The sequence below is a fragment of the Oncorhynchus mykiss genome, chromosome 5 (assembly GCF_057628025.1).
Source record: "Oncorhynchus mykiss isolate SJ-2025 chromosome 5, ASM5762802v1, whole genome shotgun sequence".
Lineage (NCBI taxonomy): Eukaryota > Metazoa > Chordata > Actinopteri > Salmoniformes > Salmonidae > Oncorhynchus > Oncorhynchus mykiss.
In genome coordinates this window covers 21,480,563-21,504,229 of record NC_143026.1, presented here as the reverse complement: position 1 = coordinate 21,504,229, position 23,667 = coordinate 21,480,563, and the positions used below count along the sequence as shown (strand labels likewise).

General features: G+C 46.3%; 1 protein-coding gene across 4 annotated transcripts in view; it reads right to left on the bottom strand.

Moving 5' to 3' along the window:
• Positions 1-233: 233 nt before the first annotated feature.
• LOC110522819 (electrogenic sodium bicarbonate cotransporter 4-like) overlaps positions 234-23,667 on the bottom strand; it is a 54,903-nt gene continuing 31,469 nt past the window's right edge. The window contains exons 15-28 of one of the 4 annotated variants that reach the window (XM_090234157.1): positions 23,288-23,468; positions 23,084-23,174; positions 22,062-22,120; positions 20,004-20,195; positions 19,607-19,720; positions 19,211-19,324; positions 16,334-16,495; positions 15,933-16,111; positions 4,484-4,556; positions 4,326-4,394; positions 4,080-4,253; positions 3,821-3,994; positions 2,692-2,744; positions 234-570 (exon numbers count right to left, since the gene is read on the bottom strand). In XM_090234157.1, coding sequence (XP_090090283.1) covers positions 288-570; positions 2,692-2,744; positions 3,821-3,994; positions 4,080-4,253; positions 4,326-4,394; positions 4,484-4,556; positions 15,933-16,111; positions 16,334-16,495; positions 19,211-19,324; positions 19,607-19,720; positions 20,004-20,195; positions 22,062-22,120; positions 23,084-23,174; positions 23,288-23,468 — 1,918 coding nt within the window. In that variant the 3' untranslated portion in view covers positions 234-287. Of the gene's footprint in view, positions 2,745-3,286; positions 3,681-3,820; positions 3,995-4,079; positions 4,254-4,325; positions 4,395-4,483; positions 4,557-15,932; positions 16,112-16,333; positions 16,496-19,210; positions 19,325-19,606; positions 19,721-20,003; positions 20,196-22,061; positions 22,121-23,083; positions 23,175-23,287; positions 23,469-23,667 lie in introns of those variants that run through there. The other 3 variants (XM_090234154.1, XM_090234156.1, XM_090234155.1) reach the window with 3 other exon arrangements.

The window sequence follows — 23,667 nt, the reverse complement described above, 5'->3', positions numbered from 1 at the left end:
ATTTCTATATTTTTCTCTTCATTTTTTATAATTGTACAGATACATTTGCAATCAAGTAATTAATATAGTTTTAGTTGTTTCTTTTTTGTTGATGTAATAAATTGTTGTAATGGGCAGGGGCACTGAATATATACAAGTTATACTTTGTCTGTCTTCTTATAATAACTGATAGGTACCTCGGGTTAAAAGGCCATTCTTATTAATATAAACTGGAGAGAAACTGTCTTGTATAGTTTTGAAGATTTCGCAACTGGTTATATGTGTCTGTGTGTCTATGTGCTGTCAACCTACAGCAAGGTTTCGCTGCCCACATCATAGGGATGAGAGTGTGGATTTTTGTATTGGTACTGGTCTCGTTGAGTCTTAGAGGTCAGGTAGCGGCCATTCAGAGGGCAGGGGTTAATGCTGGGGTAAAGGTCATGACCCATTGGGTAGAGGTCAGACTCCTGGTATTCAGACTCCACCTGGATGTCAAACTGGGAAACAGGAGGGCGTGATGATGATCCGGGGGTAAGGCTCACCTGGGAGTGGGCAGGTGAGGGGGGGCAGATCTTCAGGTGCAGAGTAATTCTGAGGGAGGAACAGTCAGGTGGAACAGCCCAGGTTACACACACACATGCACTGTCACGAGCACAGGCAATCAGTCTCGTGAGCACAAACAAACATAGTTTCACACTTCTCAACCATACTCCCTGAACAGCAATGCAGACAAGAATGTGTTAACTGACACGAGCAGGAGCACACATTACTACAAAGGGGAAAACAGACACACATGCACGAACACGTGCGTGCACACAGACACACACACACAGAGCGGGAGAAGAAGGTTATGGGGTAGTTAGAAAGATTTGGAGGAGGATGTGAGTTTGAACGGTGACAAAAAGTAAACGGATTGGGTTGGGGGGTGAGGTGAGGTGAAGGGCGAGGTGAGGTTTGGTGAAACGGGGTGAGGTGAGGTGAAGGGGGGGTGAGGTGAGACAGACTAGACTTAATGTACTGCAGCAGGTTCATGACCTATATGTACCGGTAATCAAATACCTATTTCAGTATTTCTCAGACAAACATTGATTGTCCCAGACAAACACATGGGTCCAGAATTCACTTGTCTTGAGAGAGCAGTGGCTGACAAAACCAGCTGGGACTGACAAGGGAGAGAGAGGATGACTGTCCCATTGTAGATCAGAGAAGTCTTATAATTCCAAAATATAAAATATGTAAATGATCAGGTCTGAATAGTGTCTCCAATGAACACCGGACAACCACCACCCCTCAGATGTCAGACTAACATTGTATTATAATATTGTATTACTGCCTACCGAGTGGCACAGTGGTCTAAGGCACTGCATTGCAGTGCTTGAGGCGTCACTACAGACCCAGGTTTGATTCCAAGCTGTGTGACAACCAGCTGTGAACAGGAGTCCTATACAGCAGTGCACAATTGGCCCAGCATCGTCCGGGTTAGAGGAGGGTTTGGCCGGGGGGGGGTTTATTTGGCTCATCGCGCTCTAGCGACTCCTTGTGGCGGGCTGGGCGCCTGCAGGCTGACCTCGGTCGTTAGTTGAACGGTGTTTCCTCCGACACACTGGTGCAGCTGGCTTCCGGGTTAAACGTGTTTAGAAGCGCGGTTTGGCGGGTCATGTTTCGGAGAACGCATGACTCGACCTTCGCCTCTACCAAGCCCGTTGGGGAGTTGCAGCGATGAGACAAGATCGTAATTGGATATCACGAAATTAAGGAGAAAAAGGGGGGTGAAATACCTTTTTTTTTCAATAATAATAATATTGTATTACTATAACATTACAACTCTTCCTTCGCCAACTGTGCCTTCAGAGGAGTCTTTACATTAGTACAACAGAGGTTGCTGCCACAAACCACACAGCACACGATGAATAAATAACACTTGGAAGACATCATCAAAACAAACAAACACACAAAAACGACTTCTGCCTTGCTTTCAGGTGCATCGGCTGTGGTATTTGAACCACTGTCAGTCTGCCCTCACAAACACATCTACAGTAGGGCCAAAGTATAGCAGAGAAAAACGTTACACACACAACATCCAGTGGTTTGAGCAGGTGCTGGAGCTCAGAGAATATTTTGAACGAAGAGAAGACAGTCCACACGCTGCGATTTATGCTCCAACAGCTTCGGACAGTAGACTTAAGGTTCAGAATGGCATGTGATCCATGTGTCTGGGTATGTCTACCAGACACTACAGTGATTTATACAATGTTTAAGAGTAGAGGTGTTGCATAACACACTTGTAATACAATAACTACTATCCAACTGAATCTAATGTATGTTTACATGTTATCTACAGTTTATGGAATATTTTTATATATTTATATGAAATTCAATGTGTATAAAGTGTTTAGGTGACAACAGTGCTAAAGAATGCTAATAGTGAATGGAACTTTGCTAAATGGTTCCTAGCATGTGTCGGTAATTGTCCAGAAGGGAAAGGGAAAGGGGGATACCTAGTCAGTTGTACAACTGAATGCCTTCAACTGAAATGTATCAGCATAGTGTATGTGTGTGTGTGTGTGTGTGTGTGTGTGTGTGTGTGTGTGTGTGTGTGTGTGTCAGTAGTCGTAGTTGTGGTCCTGCTGGCCATGTACTCCTCAGTCGGTGTGTGTGATGGCAGGTTGTATCAGGTCACTGTAGGGGACGTGCAGTTTGAGCACACAGTACCTGCGGTCCAGCTCAATGTTATCAGGATTCACACTAGAGTAAACGTTCTTCTCCTGTACACACAGACACGTACACAAGCAAACACACGCACATATGCATACACACACATACACACACACACAGAGATAGGAGGGGTTGAATGGCAGAGTGAAGAATCAGGTGAGGTAGGAGAGAAGGAAGACAAAAATAATAAAACCATCAGTGTCTCACAACATCATAACATAAATCTAGCTGCTCCATCTGTCGCACAACAATGACATCACAGTCATACAAACAACAGTTCTCACTCCTTTGGTCAATCTCAAAAGAGAGGTTTACTCCCAGTCAGAGATGGGGGGCTGGGTGGGTGGGGTTACAGAGGGGTCAGGGTCTTTAGGCAGGTCTATGGTGTCCATGAGTATCTTCACTGGAGGAGAGAGGGGAGTCTTGGGCTGAGTGACAGAGGGGGGAACCGGGGGCAACCAATCAGCGTGCAGGAGGAACCATCAGGGGAGTGGCTCAACAGAGGCGTAAGGGATGATGCCCCAAATATATGCGGACATGAACGCACACGCTCACACAATCTGCATGCTTAAATCGAAGCAAAACGTCACAATCATCAAATCAAAGTTTATTCATTATATGCACAGGATACAGCGTAAACAGTAAATGGTGCAATTAAATGCTTAAATACTACACAGAGAGGATTGAACCATGCAGGTGAAAGTTGGAAGGAGAAAGACATCAAGACAGACAGACGTCCAGACAGACAGACGTCAAGACAGACAGACGTCCAGACAGACAGACAGACGTCCAGACAGACAGACGTCCAGACAGACAGACAGACGTTGAGACAGACAGATGCCCAGACAGACAGACAGACAGATGCCCAGACAGACAGACAGACAGACAGACAGACAGACAGACAGACAGACAGACAGACGTCGAGACAGACAGACAGACGTCGAGACAGACAGTAGTAAGTGTTATACAGTGCCTTTTCAGCAACACTGTGGGACAGAGAAAGGAGAAACGTATTAGTCAGAGATAACACACTCAACACAACAGATGGAGCCAGTCCTACACACCACAACACACTGTCAGCCTGATACTGTGTGTGTGTGTGTTTCTGCTAGTCCTCGTCTCTTACCTCCTCGTCGCTCTCCGTCTCTGCTGCTGCTTTGGTCTTTTTGTTGTCTTTCTTTTTCTTCCCCCCTTTCTCCTTCTTCTTGTCTTTCTCTGGCAGGATGTCGTCCAGCCAGGCCAGGTCATGTTGAGAGAATATCAGGTCCATCATCTTACGCACCACCATCAGACCCAGGATCTACAAACAGAGGTTATCCCCATCAATCGATGCAACACACACACACACACACACACACACACACACACACACACACAGCTCTCACCATGACAGGGAATATGATGGCAGCGACAGTAGACTTGAGGATCCAGAGGACAGCCAGACAGATGATCTGGACCAGGGTGAACAGGTGAACCCTCCTCAGAGGAACATGACGCAGGAAGGAGAAGTCTGGCTGGTGCTTGGCTGGCATCAGGTACAGCTTTATACGTTCCCAGAACTAGGAAGAAAAGAGGAGGGTGAGTAAGCACATATACAAACACACACACACACACACACACGTGAAATGTACCTGTATTCCAGCAAGTGAGGCCACTCCCATGTAAAGGAAGACACCGTAGAGAACAGGCATGGGGATGTACTGGGGGAATACAATATACCGGTTAACACAATCCTCCACAACACCACCCACTGCATGTGACGGTTAGGCCCATTCTCTCACTGACTCACCTGCAGGACAGGAGCCAGGAAGATAGAGACTCCATTTAGGACAAACACCAGAATACCCGTCAACCTCTGTTCCCTGTACCACACAGACACACACACATTTAGATTTGACACTTTAGTCATTTAGCAGATGCTTTTATCCAGAACGACTTACAGTTAGTGCATTCATCTTAAGATACACTATATATACAAAGTATGTGGATACCCCTTCAAATTAGTGGATTCCGCTATTTCAGCCACACCTGTTGCTGACAGGTATATACAATTGAGCATACAGCCATGCAATCTCCATAGACAAACATTGGCAGTTTTAACCACTCCTATATAAATGGTAGATTATCAGACACGCAACAAGAAGGTCTGATATCATTATTACTGAAACAGGATCCAAGTGGTATATATAAAGATCCAGTCCATTAAAAAAATTGGACACCTCTTACACTTCAGTGTTGTGATGCAAAAATCCTAGCAAAATGCTTGGCACACAGAATTAAAAAAGTATTGTCAGATATTATTCATCCCAATCAGACAGGTTTTTTACATTGGAGATAATATAAGACAAGTACTGGAAACAATAGAACACTATGAAATATCGGGAACACCAGGCCTGGTTTTCATAGCTGATTTTGAAAAGGTTTTTGATAAAGTACGACTGGAGTTTATATATAAATGCCTAGAATATTTTAATTTTGGAGAATCTCTTATAAAATGGGTTAAGGTTATGTATAGTAACCCTAGGTGTAAAATAATAAATAATGGCTACATCTCAGAAGGTTTTAAACTATCTAGAGGAGTAAAACAAGGTTGTCCACTATCGGCATATCTATTTATTATTGCCATCGAAATGTTAGCTGCAAAGATTAGATCCAACAATAATATTAAGGGATTAGAAATCTGTGGCTTAAAAACGAAGGTGTCGTTGTTTGCTCATGTTTTCTTTTAAAACCACAATTGGAGTCTCTCCACGGCCTCTTCGAGGATCTAGATACTTTTGCTATCCTCTCTGGATTAAAACCAAATTATGATAAATGTACCATATTACATATTGGATCACTAAAAAATGCACATTTTACATTACCATGTAGTTTACCAATTAAATGGTCTGATGGAGATGTAGACATACTCGGTATACAAATCCCAAAAGAAAGAAATGATCTCACTCCAATAAATTTTTATAGAAAGTTAGCAAAAACTTAAGATCTTGCTACCATGGAAAGGAAAATACCTGTCTATTTGTGGAAAATCACACTGATTAACTCCTTAGTTATATCATAGTTTATGTTACGGTGCGTGAATGAGGACCCAAAAGCGAATTAACGTAAACAGAGCTTCTTTAATAAGAAAACAAACGTAGGCTCAGATGGACCGGCAGGTTCCGACAGGACAGGACAAGGTTGCAGCAAACATGACGATAGTCTGGTTCAGGCATGAACAACACAAACAAGAATCCGACAAGGACAGGAACAAAAACAGAGAGAGATATAGAGGACTAATCAGAGGGAAAAAGGGAACAGGTGGGAAAAGGGGTGACGAGGTAGTTAGGAGGAGACAAGGAACAGCTGGGGGAAAGAGGGGGAGAAAAGGTAACCTAAAACGACCAGCAGGGGGAGACAGGGTGAAGGGAAAGGACAGACACAAGACACAACATGACAATACATGACAGTACCCCCCCACTCACCGAGCGCCTCCTGGCGCACTCGAGGAGGAAACCTGGCGGCAACGGAGGAAATCCTCGATCAGCGCACGGTCCAGCACGTCCCGAGAGGGAACCCAACTCCTCTCCTCAGGACCGTACCCCTCCCAATCTACTAGGTACTGATGACCACGGCCCCGAGGACGCATGTCCAAAATCCTACGGACCCTGTAGATGGGTGCGCCCTCGACAAGGATGGGGGGGGGGGGGGGGAAGACGAGCGGGGGCGCGAAGAACGGGCTTGATACAGGAGACATGGAAGACCGGGTGGACGCGACGAAGGTATCGCGGAAGAAGAAGTCGAACTGCGACAGGATTAATGACCTGAGAAATACGGAACGGACCAATGAACCGCGGGGTCAACTTGCGAGAAGCCGTCTTAAGGGGAAGGTTCTGAGTGGAGAGCCAAACTCTCTGACCGCGACAATATCTAGGACTCTTAGTTCTACGCTTATTAGCAGCCCTCACAGTCTGCGCCCTATAACGGCAAAGTGCAGACCTGACCCTCTTCCAGGTGCGCTCGCAACGTTGGACAAAAGCCTGAGCGGAGGGGACGCTGGACTCGGCGAACTGAGATGAGAACAGCGGAGGCTGGTACCCGAGGCTACTCTGAAAAGGAGATAGCCCGGTCGCAGACGAAGGAAGCGAGTTGTGGGCGTATTCTGCCCAGGGGAGCTGTTCTGACCAAGACGCAGGGTTGCGAAAAGAAAGACTGCGTAAGATGCGACCAATAGTCTGATTGGCCCGTTCTGCTTGACCGTTAGACTGGGGGTGAAAGCCGGAAGAGAGACTGACGGAAGCCCCAATCAAACGGCAAAACTCCCTCCAAAATTGAGACGTGAATTGCGGACCTCTGTCCGAAACGACGTCTGACGGAAGGCCATGAATTCTGAAAACATTCTCGATGATGATTTGTGCCGTCTCTTTAGCAGAAGGAAGCTTAGCAAGGGGAATAAAATGAGCCGCCTTAGAGAACCTGTCGACAACCGTAAGAATAACAGTCTTCCCCGCTGACGAAGGCAGTCCGGTGACAAAATCTAAGGCGATGTGAGACCACGGTCGAGAGGGAATGGGAAGCGGCCTGAGACGGCCGGCAGGAGGGGAGTTACCGGACTTAGTCTGCGCGCAGACCGAACAAGCAGCCACGAAGCGACGCGTGTCATGCTCCCGGGTGGGCCACCAAAAACGCTGGCGAATGGAAGCAAGCGTACCCCGAACGCCAGGGTGGCCGGCTAACTTGGCAGAGTGAGCCCACTGAAGAACGGCCAGACGAGTAGGAACGGGAACGAAAAGAAGGTTCCTAGGACAAGCGCGCGGCGACGGAGTTTGAGTGAGTGCTTGCTTTACCTGCCTCTCAATTCCCCAGACAGTCAACCCGACAACACGCCCCTCAGGGAGAATCCCCTCGGGGTCAGTGGAGGCTACTGAAGAACTGAAGAGACGAGATAAAGCATCAGGCTTGGTGTTCTTAGAGCCCGGACGATAAGAAATCACGAACTCGAAACGAGCGAAAAACAGCGCCCAGCGCGCCTGACGCGCATTAAGTCGTTTGGCAGAACAGATGTACTCAAGGTTCCTATGGTCAGTCCAAACGACAAAAGGAACGGTCGCCCCCTCCAACCACTGTCGCCATTCGCCTAGGGCTAAGCGGATGGCGAGCAGTTCGCGGTTTCCCACATCATAGTTACGTTCCGACGGCGACAGGCGATGAGAAAAATACGCGCAAGGGTGGACCTTGTCGTCAGAGAGGGAGCGCTGAGAAAGAATGGCTCCCACACCCACCTCTGACGCGTCAACCTCGACAACGAACTGTCTAGTGACGTCAGGTGTAACAAGGATAGGTGCGGATGTAAAACGATTCTTGAGGAGATCAAAAGCTCCCTGGGCGGAAACGGACCACTTAAAGCACGTCTTGACAGAAGTAAGGGCTGTGAGAGGAGCTGCCACCTGACCGAAATTACGGATGAAACGACGATAGAAGTTCGCGAAGCCGAGAAAGCGCTGCAGCTCGACGCGTGACTTAGGGACGGGCCAATTAATGACAGCTTGGACCTTAGCGGGATCCATCTTAATGCCTTCAGCGGAAATAACAGAACCGAGAAATGTGACGGAGGAGGCATGAAAAGAGCACTTCTCAGCCTTCACAAAAAGACAATTCTCTAAAAGGCGCTGGAGGACACGTCGAACGTGCTGAACATGAATCTGGAGTGACGGTGAAAAAATCAGGATATCGTCAAGGTAAACGAAAACAAAGATGTTCAGCATGTCTCTCAGGACATCATTGACTAATGCCTGAAAGACAGCTGGAGCGTTAGCGAGGCCGAAAGGAAGAACCCGGTATTCAAAGTGCCCTAACGGAGTGTTAAACGCCGTCTTCCACTCGTCCCCCTCCCTGATGCGCACGAGATGGTAAGCGTTACGAAGGTCCAACTTAGTGAAAAACCTGGCTCCCTGCAGGATCTCGAAGGCTGAAGACATAAGAGGAAGCGGATAACGATTCTTCACTGTTATGTCATTCAGCCCTCGATAATCTATGCAGGGGCGCAGGGACCCGTCCCTCTTCTTAACAAAAAAAAACCCCGCTCCGGCGGGAGAGGAGGAGGGGACTATGGTACCGGCGGCAAGAGCTACAGACAAATAATCTTTGAGAGCCTTACGTTCGGGAGCCGACAGAGAGTATAGTCTACCCCGGGGGGGAGTGGTTCCCGGAAGGAGATCAATACTACAATCATACGACCGGTGTGGAGGAAGAGAGGTGGCCCTGGACCGACTGAACACCGTGCGCAGATCGTGATATTCCTCCGGCACCCCTGTCAAATCTCCAGGCTCCTCCTGTGAAGAAGAGACAGAGGAAACAGGAGGGATAGCAGACATTAAACATTTCACATGACAAGAGATGTTCCAGGAGAGGATAGAATTACTAGACCAATTAATGGAAGGATTATGACAAACTAGCCAGGGATGGCCCAAAACAACAGGTGTAAAAGGTGAACGAAAAATTAAAAAAGAAATGGTTTCGCTATGATTACCAGAAACAGTGAGGGTTAAAGGTAGCGTCTCACGCTGAATCCTGGGGAGAGGACTACCATCCAGGGCGAACAAGGCCGTGGACTCCCTTAACTGTCTGAGAGGAATGTCATGTTCCCGAGCCCAGGTCTCGTCCATAAAACAGCCCTCCGCCCCAGAGTCTATTAAGGCACTGCAGGAAGCTGACGAACCGGTCCAGCGTAGATGGACCGACAAGGTAGTGCAGGATCTTGAAGGAGAGACAGGAGTAGTAGCGCTCACCAGTAGCCCTCCGCTTACTGATGAGCTCTGGCTTTTACTGGACATGAAGTGACAAAATGACCAGCAGAACCGCAATAGAGACAGAGGCGGTTGGTGATTCTCCGTTCCCTCTCCTTAGTCGAGATGCGGATACCTCCCAGCTGCATAGGCTCAGCACCCGAGCTGGCAGAGGAAGATGGTAGTGATGCGGAGAGGGGGGCAACGGAGAACGCAAGCTCCTTTCCACGAGCTCGGTGACGAAGATCAACCCGTCGCTCAATGCGAATAGCGAGTTCAATCAAGGAATCCACGCTGGAAGGAACCTCCCGGGAGAGAATCTCATCCTTTACCTCTGCGCGGAGACCCTCCAGAAAACGAGCGAGCAAAGCCGGCTCGTTCCAGCCACTGGAGGCAGCAAGAGTGCGAAACTCAATAGAGTAGTCTGTTATGGATCGATTACCTTGACATAGGGAAGACAGGACCCTGGAAGCCTCCTCCCCAAAAACAGATCGATCAAAAACCCGTATCATCTCCTCCTTAAAGTCCTGATACTGGTTAGTACACTCAGCCCTTGCCTCCCAGATTGCCGTGCCCCACTCACGAGCCCGTCCAATAAGGAGAGATATGACGTAGGCGACACGAGCAATGCTCCTGGAGTAAGTGTTGGGCTGGAGAGAAAACACAATATCACACTGGGTGAGGAACGAGCGGCATTCAGTGGGCTCCCCAGAGTAACACGGCGGGTTATTGATTCTGGGCTCCGGAGATTCGAAAGCCCTGGAAGTGGCCGGTGGATCGAGGCGGAGATGGTGAACCTGTTCTGTGAGGTTGGAGACTTGGGTGGCCAGGGTCTCAACGGCATGTCGAGCAGCAGACAATTCCTGCTCGTGTCTGCCTAGCATCGCTCCCTGGATCTCGACGGCTGAGTGGAGAGGATCCGAAGTCGCTGGGTCCATTCTTGGTCGGATTCTTCTGTTACGGTGCGTGAATGAGGACCCAAAAGCGAATTAACGTAAACAGAGCTTCTTTAATAAGAAAACAAACGTAGGCTCAGATGGACCGGCAGGTTCCGACAGGACAGGACAAGGTTGCAGCAAACATGACGATAGTCTGGTTCAGGCATGAACAACACAAACAAGAATCCGACAAGGACAGGAACAAAAACAGAGAGAGATATAGAGGACTAATCAGAGGGAAAAAGGGAACAGGTGGGAAAAGGGGTGACGAGGTAGTTAGGAGGAGACAAGGAACAGCTGGGGGAAAGAGGGGGAGAAAAGGTAACCTAAAACGACCAGCAGGGGGAGACAGGGTGAAGGGAAAGGACAGAAACAAGACACAACATGACAATACATGACAGTTTACCTATTTGCTTATGGTTTTGCCTACACCTAGTGACCTGCTTTTTAAATTATATGAACAAAAAATATTACATTTTATTTGGAACGGCAAACCAGATAAAATTAAAAGGGCCTATTTATATAACGAATATGAATTCGGTGGGCAGAAATGATTAAATATTAAAGCATTAGACCTCTCACTAAAGACATCAGTCATACAAAAGTTATACTTAAATCCAAACTGGTTCTCTAGTCAATTGGTACGAATGTCTCATCCTATATTCAGGAAGGGCCCTTTTCCCTTTATTCAGATTACACCTGCTCACTTTCGGGTTGTTTGAAAAGGAAATAATCTCCAGAATATCTTTATTTTTTAAACAAGTTGGTTGCAATTTCAGTTTAATCCACCTGAAAGGACAGAAGAAATAGTACAACAAATATTGTGGTTAAATTCAAATATACTAATTGATTAAAAAAACTTTATTTATCGAAGAAATGTTTAAAAAAGGTATAATTTTAGTGAATGATATCATAAATAGGACTGGTGGAGTTATGTCACACATGCAGATAACACAGACATATGGAAATGTCTGCTCTACCCAAAATTACAACCAATTAATTGCAGCATTACCACAAAAATGGAAGAGGCAAGTAGAAGGGGAAAAAAGTAAGGAACTTGTATGTCGGCCCTGTATTAAAGAACATAAATGGTTTAAGAAAAGTGTGATAAATAAAAACATATACCAATTTCATTTAAGGACCAAATAGTTGCAAAATAGTTGGGAAGAGATTTTCGATGTACCCATTCCATGGCACATGGTTAATGAATTGATACGCAAAACAACGCCGGATTCAAAACTTCACATTTTTCAATATAAATTACTATACAAAATTTTTGCAACCAATAGAATGTTATATATATGGGGGATACAATCTTCCCAGCTCTGCAGATTCTGCTGTGAGGAGGCAGAGTCATTAGATCATTTATTTTGGTATTGTCCATATGTAGATCGTTTTTGGTCAAAGGTCCAGGAATGGCTGAAGAATTGCAACATTTGCCTGGAACTAACACTAAAGATAGCAATACTGGGTGATTTGAAAAGCCATAATCAATCAATAAATAATAGAATAATTATTTTAGCAAAAATGTTTATTTTTAATTTATAATCTGTAGAAGCTATGAGAATAGGAAGGTTCAATTATTTTGTGAAGCATCACAGCACAGTTGAAAAATATATGGCAAGTAGAAATCCGAAATGGATGATGTTGAGAGACAAATGGGAGGAGTTGAGTGGAGCTGAAGGGTGGGACTAATAACAAGATAAACAATGTAAAACATACGGGATCTGTAAAATATATATAGGTTCGGAACTTCTGTGAAATAGCATAGTTACAAATAGAAATCATCAAACTGGATAGACATCAGAAATAGAGGAAGGACTAAGAACAAACAAGAGAGAACTATTGTAAAGTAGACTGTCTGTAGAATGTGTATGGATTGAAGGTAGAAGCAGAAGTGTTTATTAGTTTACTTCAATTGGGGGATCGGCGGAAGGGTTTGCGGGGAATAATAATAAAGGTATATTCTTTAAAAAAGTATGTATGTCAATATAGGTATGTGTATGTATATATGTATATATATATACAGTGCCTTGCGAAAGTATTCGGCCCCCTTGAACTTTGGGACCTTTTGCCACATTTCAGGCTTCAAACATAAAGATATAAAACTGTATTTTTTTGTGAAGAATCAACAACAAGTGAGACACAATCATGAAGTGGAACGACATTTATTGGATATTTCAAACTTTTTTAACAAAACAAAAACTGAAAAATTGGGCGTGCAAAATTATTCAGCCCCTTTACTTTCAGTGCAGAAAACTCTCTCCAGAAGTTCAGTGAGGATCTCTGAATGATCCAATGTTGACCTAAATGACTAATGATGATAAATACAATCCACCTGTGTGTAATCAAGTCTCCGTATAAATGCACCTGCACTGTGATAGTCTCAGAGGTCCGTTAAAAGCGCAGAGAGCATCATGAAGAACAAGGAACACACCAGGCAGGTCCGAGATACTGTTGTGAAGAAGTTTAAAGCCGGATTTGGATACAAAAAGATTTCCCAAGCTTTAAACATCCCAAGGAGCACTGTGCAAGCGATAATATTGAAATGGAAGGAGTATCAGACCATTGCTAATCTACCAAGACCTGGCCGTCCCTCTAAACTTTCAGCTCATACAAGGAGAAGACTGATCAGAGATGCAGCCAAGAGGCCCATGATCACTCTGGATGAACTGCAGAGATCTACAGCTGAGGTGGGAGACTCTGTCCATAGGACAACAATCAGTCGTATATTGCACAAATCTGGCCTTTATGGAAGAGTGGCAAGAAGAAAGCCATTTCTTAAAGATATCCATAAAAAGTGTCGTTTAAAGTTTGCCACAAGCCACCTGGGAGACACACCAAACATGTGGAAGAAGGTGCTCTGGTCAGATGAAACCAAAATTGAACTTTTTTGGCAACAATGCAAAACGTTATGTTTGGCGTAAAAGCAACACAGCTGAACACACCATCCCCACTGTCAAACATGGTGGTGGCAGCATCATGGTTTGTGCCTGCTTTTCTTCAGCAGGGACAGGGAAGATGGTTAAAATTGATGGGAAGATGGATGGAGCCAAATACAGGACCATTCTGGAAGAAAACCTGATGGAGTCTGCAAAAGACCTGAGACTGGGACGGAGATTTGTCTTCCAACAAGACAATGATCCAAAACATAAAGCAAAATCTACAATGGAATGGTTCAAAAATAAACATATCCAGGTGTTAGAATGGCCAAGTCAAAGTCCAGACCTGAATCCAATCGAGAATCTGTGGAAAGAACTGAAAACTGCTGTTCACAAATGCTCTCCATCCAACCTCACTGAGCTCGAGCTGTTTTGCAAGGAGGAATGGGAAAAAATTTCAGTCTCTCGATCTGCAAAACTGATAGAGACATACCCCAAGCGACTTACAGCTGTAATCGCAGCAAAAGGTGGCGCTACAAAGTATTAACTTAAGGGGGCTGAATAATTTTGCACGCCCAATTTTTCAGTTTTTGATTTGTTAAAAAAGTTTGAAATATCCAATAAATGTCGTTCCACTTCATGATTGTGTCCCACTTGTTGTTGATTCTTCAAAAAAAAATACAGTGTTATATCTTTATGTTTGAAGCCTGAAATGTGGCAAAAGGTCGCAAAGTTCAAGGGGGCCGAATACTTTCGCAAGGCACTGTATATGCATGCGTGTATGGATATATATATTTACCCCAAAAATATGGGGGATTTGAAATGATGCAGGCAATTATATTGGAAGCAACATTCTTTCCAAGATCAAGCTGATCCACCCTAAAAAAAACTAAAAAAAACATTGGCAGTAGAATGGCCCACCCTGAAGAGCTCAGTGACTTTCTACGTGGCACCGTCATAGGATGCCACTATTTCAGCAAGTCAGTTCGTCAAATTTCTTCCCTGCTAGAGCTACCCCGGTCAACTGTAAGGGCTGTAATTTTGAAGTGGAGATGCCTAGGAGCAACAACGCCTCAACTGCGAAGTGGTAGGCCACACAAGGTCACAGAACGGGATCACCGAGTGCTGAAGCGTGTAGTGTGTAAAACTCATCTGTCCTCGGTTGAAACACTCACTACCGCGTTCCAAACTGCCTCTGGAAGCAACATCAACAAAATAACTGTTCATCAGAAGCTTCATGAAATGGGTTTCCATGGCCGAGTAGCCGCACACAAGTCAATGATCACCATGCGCAATATCAAGCGTTGGCTGGAGTGGTGTAAAGCTCGCCACCATTGGACTCTGGAGCAGTGGAAACTATGTGTCACTATGCATTGGGGATTTGTCTGTCAGACTGCCAGATGGTGAAGCGTGATTCATCACTCCAGAGAACGCACTACTCCAGAATCCAATGTTGGCAGGCTTCACACCACTCCAGGCGACGCTTGGCATTGTGAAAGGATGTTTAGTTTTCCTCCATTTTTGCTCTGCTGCCCGCAGCCCTCTTCTGTAAGCTCAGAGCATGATGGGAGGGCCGAGCCGGCCAGGAGGAAAGAGGACAATGCGAGTCATAGGATGCTGTAAGGGTCAAAGCAGCAGAATCAGGAGACAGGGGGGAGAAGGATTTAGCCGAAGGGACAGATAATAGGATAGAAGAGAAGAGAGTAGTGTGAGAGAGAAAGCAAAGATTGCGATGGCGCATGACCATCTGGGCAGTGGTGGGAAAAGTATCCAATTGTGATACTTGAGTAAAAGTAAAGTAAAAGTAAATATCATTGCTAAAATATACTAAGTATCAAAAGTAAAAGTATAAATCATTCCAAATTCCTTTTTTATTAAGCAAACCAGATGACATAATTTTATTGTTTATTAAATGTATGAATAGTTAGGGCACACCCCAACACTAAAACATATTTTACAAATGAAGCATGTGTTTAGTGAGTCCGCCAGATCAGATGCAGTAGGGATGACCAGGGATTTACTCTTGGACAATTTTCCTGTCCTGCTAAGCATTCAAAATGTAATGAGTACTTTTGGGGAAATGGGAAAATGTATGTTGTAAAAAGTACATTATTTTCTTTAAGAATGTAGTGGAGTAAAAGTTGTAATAAATAAATAAATAATAAAGTAAAGTACAGATCCCCCCCCCCGAAAACGACTTAACTAGTACTTTAAAGTAGTTTTACTTAAGTACTTTACACCACTCCAGACCAGCAATATTCTGATTAATTAGGAGTCTACCTCATCTGCATCTGGGTAGAGTCTGAGTGGCTAGGGTTGGAGGAGAGGGAGACAGAAAAGGAAACAATGTAGTGATCAGAGACCTGGAGGGGGGTGGCAGTGAGATTAGTAGGCAAACAACCTGACTTGTGAGTGGGAAAGGACTGGGAAAGAGTGAGGTAAAAAGAGGTAAGGAACGGGAAAGAAAGAGTTGGAAGGTTGAAGTCGCCAAGTACAAAGCACGGTGAGCCATCGTCAGGAAATTAGCTTATCAAGGTGTCAGGCTCATTGAGGAACTCTCTAAGGGCACCTGGTGAGCAATACATGATAACAATGTTAAGCTCCCCCACACACACTCACTCACACCCCTAACCCCTCCCCCAACCTCTCCTTACCTGACTCCCAGGAACTGGGGCTGCTCTCCTGGGGCGCTGGACTCACTCTCCATCTTCAGAGAGTCGATGTGGGCGATGGAGATGACAGTGGCAGCCACGTACCAGGGCAGGCCCAGGAAGGAACACACTGCCATCAGAATACCCACCCAGAACAGGTCCAGATGGTACCCACAACCTTTCTGTTGGAGGGGGAGAGAAAAGGTGGGGTGAGGTAACGTTCAAGAGTTTTTATCTGCAGTTTGTTTTCTGTTTTGCTGTTGTGTTTATGTGTATAGAATGGTTGTTGAATGGTTGTGTTTAGATTGACATTATGTTAATATTTTTTTTAGAAGACTCATAACGAGTAAGTAAGTAAGTATGTTTCTGTGTTCTGTTGTGTTATAATTTCGGTCGTACTGTACCTTGAGTTTGTTCTCTTTGCGGTTGACGATGACAGCGCTGATCTGTTGGTCCATGAAGATGAGGATGGTGACCAGGAGAGCAGGAACGGCGCTGGCCACGTACACCCACCACGGGTTCTTACCAAACGGCATCACCAACCAGCCACGGTCTGGACGCGTCGGCTACACAACACGCACGCACACACGCACACACACACAGTGGTCCACATATTTATTTAACCTTTATTCACCCTGCAAGCTCATCACTAAAGTCAGGACCCTGGGACTGAACAATGCCTATGCAACTGTGTCCTGGACTTCCTGATGGGCCACCCCCAACACATCCACCACACTGACCATCCACACGGGGGTCCCTCAGGGGTGTGTGCTTAGTCCGCTCCTGTACTCCCTGTTCACCCTCGATGCCACGTCCTGACCTTAGTTCCTTTTTTATGTCTCTATTTTGGTTTGGTCAGGGCGTGAGTTGGGGTGGGCATTCTATGTTTTTCATTCTGTTTTGTTCTGTGTGTTGTATTTCTATGTGTTTGGCCTGGTATGGTTCCCAATCAGACGCAGCTGTCAATGGTTGTCTCTGATTGAGAACCATACTTAGGTAGCCTGTTCCCACCTGTGTTTGTGGGTAGTTGTTTTCTGTTTTTGTATTCTGTACCAGACAGAACTGTTTCGGTTTCGTTCATTCTCTTTTGTTGTTTTTTCATTCAGTGTTCAATTCATAAATAAAGATGTACATGTACCACGCTGCACCTTGGTCCTCACCTTCTTCACCCCACGACAGCCATTACAGAACTACCCACCACCAAAGGACCAAGCAGCGTGTAATGGACTCCTGGACATGGGAGGAAATATTGGCCGGCAAGGGACCCTGGGCACAGCCGGGAGAGTATCGCCGTCGAAAGAGGAGCTGGAGGCAGCTAGAGCGGAGCAGAGACACTACAAGGAATTGGCTCGATGTAACGTGCATGAGAGGCAGCCCCAGAATTTTTTTTAGGGGGGGGGCACACAGGGAGATTGGCGGAGTCAGGTAGGAGACCTGAGCCAACTACCCGTGCTTACCGTGGCGAGAGAGTGACCGGGCAGGCACCGTGTTATGCTGTGAAGCGCACAGTGTCCCCAGTGCGCACGCATAGCCCGGCCGGGCTAGAGGGGGCATCGAGCCAGGAGGGATGATGCCGGCTCAGCGCATCTGGTCTCCAGTGCGTCTCCCCGGCCCGGGTTATACGGCACCAGCTCTATGCACGGTGTCCCCGGTTCGCCAGCACAGCCCAGTGCGGCCTGTTCCAACTCTCCGCACTTGCCGGGCTACAGGGGGTATCCAGCCAGGACAGGTTGTGCAGGCTCGTTGCTCGAGACCTCCAGTGCGTCCGTCAGTCCGGAGGCGACAGAGCCGCCCGTCAGTCCGGAGGCGACAGAGCCGCCCGTCAGTCCGGAGGCGACAGAGCCGCCCGTCAGTCCGGAGGCGACAGAGCCGCCCGACGGTCTGGCACCGCCAGTGTCTCCCGCCTGTCCGGCGCCGCCAGAGTCTCACTCCTGTTTGGGGCCCGCGGTAAGGGTCCCCAGTTCGGAGTCGGCGGCGAGGGTCGCCACTCCAGAGGCGCCACCTAAGTGGGCCAAGACTAAGGTGGAGTGGGGTCTACAACCCGCACCAGAGCCGCCACCGCAGTGAAATGCCCACCCAAACCCTCCCCTATAGGTTCAGGTTTTGCGGCTGGAGTCCGCACCTTTGGGGGGGTACTGTCACGTTCTGACCTTAGTTCCTTTTTTATGTCTCTGTTTTGGTTTGGTCAGGGCGTGAGTTGGGGTGGGCATTCTATGTTTTGTTCTGTGTGTTGTATTTCTATGTGTTTGGCCTGGTATTGTTCCCAATCAGAGGCAGCTGTCAATCGTTGTCTCTGATTGACAGCTGATAGCCTGTTCCCACCTGCGTTTGTGGGTAGTTGTTTTCTGTTTTTGTATTCTGTACCAGACAGAACGGTTTTGTTTTCGTTCATTCTCTTTTGTTGTTTTTTCATTCAGTGTTCAATTCATAAATAAAGATGAACACGTACGACGCTGCACCTTGGTCCTCACCTTCTTCACCCCACGACAGCCGTTACACTCGACTATATGGCTGCGCATGACTTCAGCACCGTTTGTTGACACGACGGTGGTAGAACTGATCACTGACAACAATGAGGCAGCCTATAGGGACAACAACCTCTCCTTCAATGTCAGCATGACAAAGGAGCTGATCGTGGACTACAGGAAACGGAGGGCCGAGCACGCCCCCATCCAGATCGACGGGGCTGTAGTAGAGCAGGTCGAGAGCTTCAAGATGCTCGGTGTCCACATCACTAAGGAATTAAAATGGGCCACACACACCCACACAGTAGTGAAGAGGCCATGGCAGCGCCTCTTCCTCCTCAGGAGGCTGAAAATATTTGTCACGGGCCACCAGGTCCTCACAAAGTTGTACAGCTGCATCACTGGGGCTGAGCTCCCTGCCATCTTATTTTGACTTATTATTGTTATTAGCTATTCACTATGTATTCCTCGTGCCGCTATTTATATTTAACAAAATGTATCTTTAATTATTGGAAAAGGACCAGTAAGTAAGCATTTTACTGTCAGTCTACACCTGTTGTTTACGAAGCATGTGCCAATTAAAATGGAATTTGATTTGAGGCACAATGAGGTACACTGTTGTCCTCTTTCACTAAGCCCTGTGTGGTGCTAAACACATGCACATCAACCATGCAGTTTACACAGTAAAATCAAAACTACATGCGTCACTAAATCTGACAAAAAGACACATGCAACTCACAGACAGAGATTGAATTACAGAATGCATGCATCTGTGAATCACACACACACACATATTGGGTTAATGGTTAGAAATACCTTAAACTCTGTGGGTACGATTAGTTTGGGTGTGTCCAGCCCTACAAGCATATCCAGACCCACAAACGTCATGATTGACATGAAGATGGAGAAATCACTGATCAGCTTCCTCAGCTAGGCCCGCCCACACACACAGACAGACAAGAAACAAAAAGGGAAACAGAGGGGTGGTAGAGATGGAGAGACAAAGGTACAAAACAAATACACAACCAGGAGAGAGAGATTAAATAAAACAGAGAAGAAAGTGTCAGTATGTTAATGTCTCAATATCACTCACTTGAAAAGTGAAGTTTTATTCCTAATCATTTCAGGAAGAAGGAAGAGATAAAGAGGGAGAGAAATAGGAAAAACGAGAGAGAGGGAGAGATGGAGCGAGGGATGAGGGGATGAGAGGACCTTGATTTCAGTGGGCACGTGCAGTTTGGGCGTCTCCAGCCCTAACAGGTAGTCTATCCCACAGAATACCAGGATTGAGATGATGATCGAGAATTCACCAATCAGGGAGCGGCACTGGAGCACAGACAGGTAGAGGGGCATGGACAGGAAGGACGGGGGGGGGGGGGGGGGAGTTGACAGCCAAGAAATGGGAAGAAGTTAAGTTTAAACTCAAAAAACATAAAGGTGTCTTCTGTCCCTGTGTCCTCTGCCCCCTGTGTCTCCGTTTCCACAAATCCCATGTCTCCTATGTACCCCTGTGTCGCCTGTGTCAACTGTGTCCTCTGTCCCGTATGTCCCCCATGCCCTCTGTCCCCTGCATCCCATGTCTCATGTTTTATGTCCCTCTGTGTCTCACCATGGTGGGGAAGTACCGGCTGGTCTTGAACTTCTTGAGTGAGACGGTCATGGAATAGGTCCCGAAGAACAGGATGAAGGACATGAGGGCCAGGTCAGGGACGTACTTACAGGTGTTTCCCAACAGGGCGCCGCCATACTTCACACACTCCTTCTTACTCAGCTGACTCCAGTCCAGACCTGTTATGTTATACTACAGAGGTGGGTGGGGTGGGGGGTGGAGAGAATAGAGAGATAGAGAGAAAGAGTAGAATAACAAGGGAAGAGAGAATACAGAGTAGTGCGGACATGGAAGTGGACAGACAGCACAGAGATGCTAGTGTAGAGACCTGCCACTAAGTCCTGTGACTATGGTAAGTCCTACTATAAAAAGTATATTTGGACCACATGCAGACTGTCCCTGTAGATTGTTACAGTGCCTTGCGAAAGTATTCGGCCCCCTTGAACTTTGCAACCTTTTGCCACATTTCAGGCTTCAAACATAAAGATATAAAACTGTATTTTTTTGTGAAGAATCAACAACAAGTGGGACACAATCATGAAGTGGAACGACATTTATTGGATATTTCAAACTTTTTTAACAAATCAAAAACTGAAAAATTGGGCGTGCAAAATTATTCAGCCCCCTTAAGTTAATACTTTGTAGCGCCACCTTTTGCTGCGATTACAGCTGTAAGTCGCTTTGGGTGTCTATCAGTTTTGCACATCGAGAACCTGAATTTTTTTCCCATTCCTCCTTGCAAAATAGCTCGAGCTCAGTGAGGTTGGATGGAGAGCATTTGTGAACAGCAGTTTTCAGTTCTTTCCACAGATTCTCGATTGGATTCAGGTCTGGACTTTGACTTGGCCATTCTAACACCTGGATATGTTTATTTTTGAACCATTCCATTGTAGATTTTTCTTTATGTTTTGGATCATTGTCTTGTTGGAATACAAATCTCCGTCCCAGTCTCAGGTCTTTTGCAGACTCCATCAGGTTTTCTTCCAGAATGGTCCTGTATTTGGCTCCATCCATCTTCCCATCAATTTTAACCATCTTCCCTGTCCCTGCTGAAGAAAAGCAGGCCCAAACCATGATGCTGCCACCACCATGTTTGACAGTGGGGATGGTGTATTCAGGGTGATGAGCTGTGTTGCTTTTACGCCAAACATAACGTTTTGCATTGTTGCCAAAAAGTTCAATTTTGGTTTCATCTGACCAGAGCACCTTCTTCCACATGTTTGGTGTGTCTCCCAGGTGGCTTGTGGCAAACTTTAAACGACACTTTTTATGGATATCTTTAAGAAATGGCTTTCTTCTTGCCACTCTTCCATAAAGGCCAGATTTGTGCAATATAAGACTGATTGTTGTCCTATGGACAGAGTCTCCCACCTCAGCTGGAGATCTCTGCAGTTCATCCAGAGTGATCATGGGCCTCTTGGCTGCATCTCTGATCAGTCTTCTCCTTGTATGAGCTGAAAGTTTAGAGGGACGGCCAGGTCTTGGTAGATTTGCAGTGGTCTGATACTCCTTCCATTTCAATATTATCGCTTGCACAGTGCTCCTTGGGATGTTTAAAGCTTGGGAAATCTTTTTGCATCCAAATCAGGCTTTAAACTTCTTCACAACAGTATCTCGGACCTGCCTGGTGTGTTCCTTGTTCTTCATGATGCTCTCTGCGCTTTTAACGGACCTCTGAGACTATCACAGTGCAGGTGCATTTATACGGAGACTTGATTACACACAGGTGGATTGCATTTATCATCATTAGTCATTTAGGTCAACATTGGATAATTCAGAGATCCTCACTGGACTTCTGGAGAGTGTTTGCTGCACTGAAAGTAAAGGGGCTGAATAATTTTGCACGCTCAATTTTTCAGTTTTTGTTTTGTTAAAAAAGTTTGAAATATCCAATAAATGTCGTTCCACTTCATAATTGTGTCCCACTTGTTGTTGATTCTTCCCCCAAAAAATACAGTTTTATATCTTTATGTTTGAAGCCTGAAATGTGGCAAAAGGTCACAAAGTTCAAGGGGGCCGAATACTTTCGCAAGGCACTGTAGTTCCCAAGCCACTTACCAAATCAGTCATGTTATCGTCCGCTAGTGGAACTGAAACATTCAAACCCATTGCAGCGGCTGGTGGAGAAAGAGAGACAGGGATAGAGAGACGTCAGGTGCCCCAGCTAGATTACATGATGCCAGTTTCATGGTAACAAGACAGGTTTGTAGCATGCTGTAGCTGTCGAGGTATACTCACTCAGATAGCAGCCAGCGAGAGATAGATAGAGCGGCAGAAACGAGAGAGCGAGAGAGAGAGCGAGAGACAGGCCGAGAGAGAGAAAACAGAGAGAGAGAGAGACATAGAGAGAGACACAGAGGCAGAAACAGAGAGAGAGACAGAGAGAGTGAGAGACATAGACAGAGAGAGAGAGAGACAGAGGCAGAAACAGAGAGAGAGAGAAAGAGAGAGAGAGAGAGAGAGACAGAGAGGCAGAAACAGACAGCACACACATCAGTTACAGTAGTTAGGAAAGAGAACACAGACAGTAGTTTATACACTTACCAAATTATAGGGCTGTCAAGGATGTGCACTCCTTAAACTGTCCTGCAGATGGCAATAGTACACTTCATGTGTGAGGTCTAGTAAAGCTCCCAAAAGAGAATGAGGAGGGTGAGGAAGAAGAGTATAAGGAGGTGGGAGAGGGAGAGGAGGAGAAGGAGGAGAGGGAGAGGAGGAGAGAGAGGAGGAGAGAGAGGAGGAGAGAGAGGAAGAGCAGTAGAATGAGGAGGGAGAGGAGGAGGAAGAGGAAGAGCAGTAGAAGGATGAGGGAGAGGAGGAAGAGTATAAGGGAAGAGGAGGAGAAGGAGGAGGGAGAGGAGGAGGAGGGAGAGGAAGAGCAGTAGAAGGATGAGGGAGAGGAGGAAGAGTAGAAGGAGGGGGAGGAGGAGAAGGAGAGGGAGAGGAGGAGAAGGATAGGAGAGGGTAGGAGGGAGAGGGAGAGGAAGTACAGTTGAAGGAGGAGGGAGAATAAAAAGGGGAGAAGGAGGAGGGAGAGGGAGTGGAGGAGAAGGAGGAGGGAGAGGAGGAGAAAGGCTCACCCTGGTCTGGTGCGATACATTCACACTTGTATGAGGTAACGTAGTCAGGCTTGAAGCCACGGTTGATAGGGTAGTACTTGAAGGATCCCACCTGTAGTTACACGTTACATAGACAGTTAAGACATTGTGTGTGTGTGTGTGTGTGTGTGTGTGTGTGTGTGTGTGTGTGTGTGTGTGTGTGTGTGTGTGTGTGTGTAACCCCACCATCTTCTTAATGGCATCAGAGATGAAGATGAAGGAGATGAGGCTGGAGAAGCCCTCCTCAGTGAAGCGCGTGATGTATTTGATGATGTAACTGGCGTCCGTGGCGACCAGGATCAGACACTGCAGACAGGAGTGGAGACCAATCCACAGACGCAGCTCCATATAATCTATAGTGTTAGACCTGGGACACAGATACACACTAACCAGTCAGTATCAGAAGAAAGGAACTAAGTTAAGGAACCTTAAAGGTCCTCAATCATGTCACTATTGCCCTTGATTCTAAGCAATAGTGTGCTGCTATTTTTATTGACTTGGCCAAAGCTTTTGATACGGTAGACAATTCTATTCTTGTGGGCCGGCTAAGGAGTATTGGTGTCTCT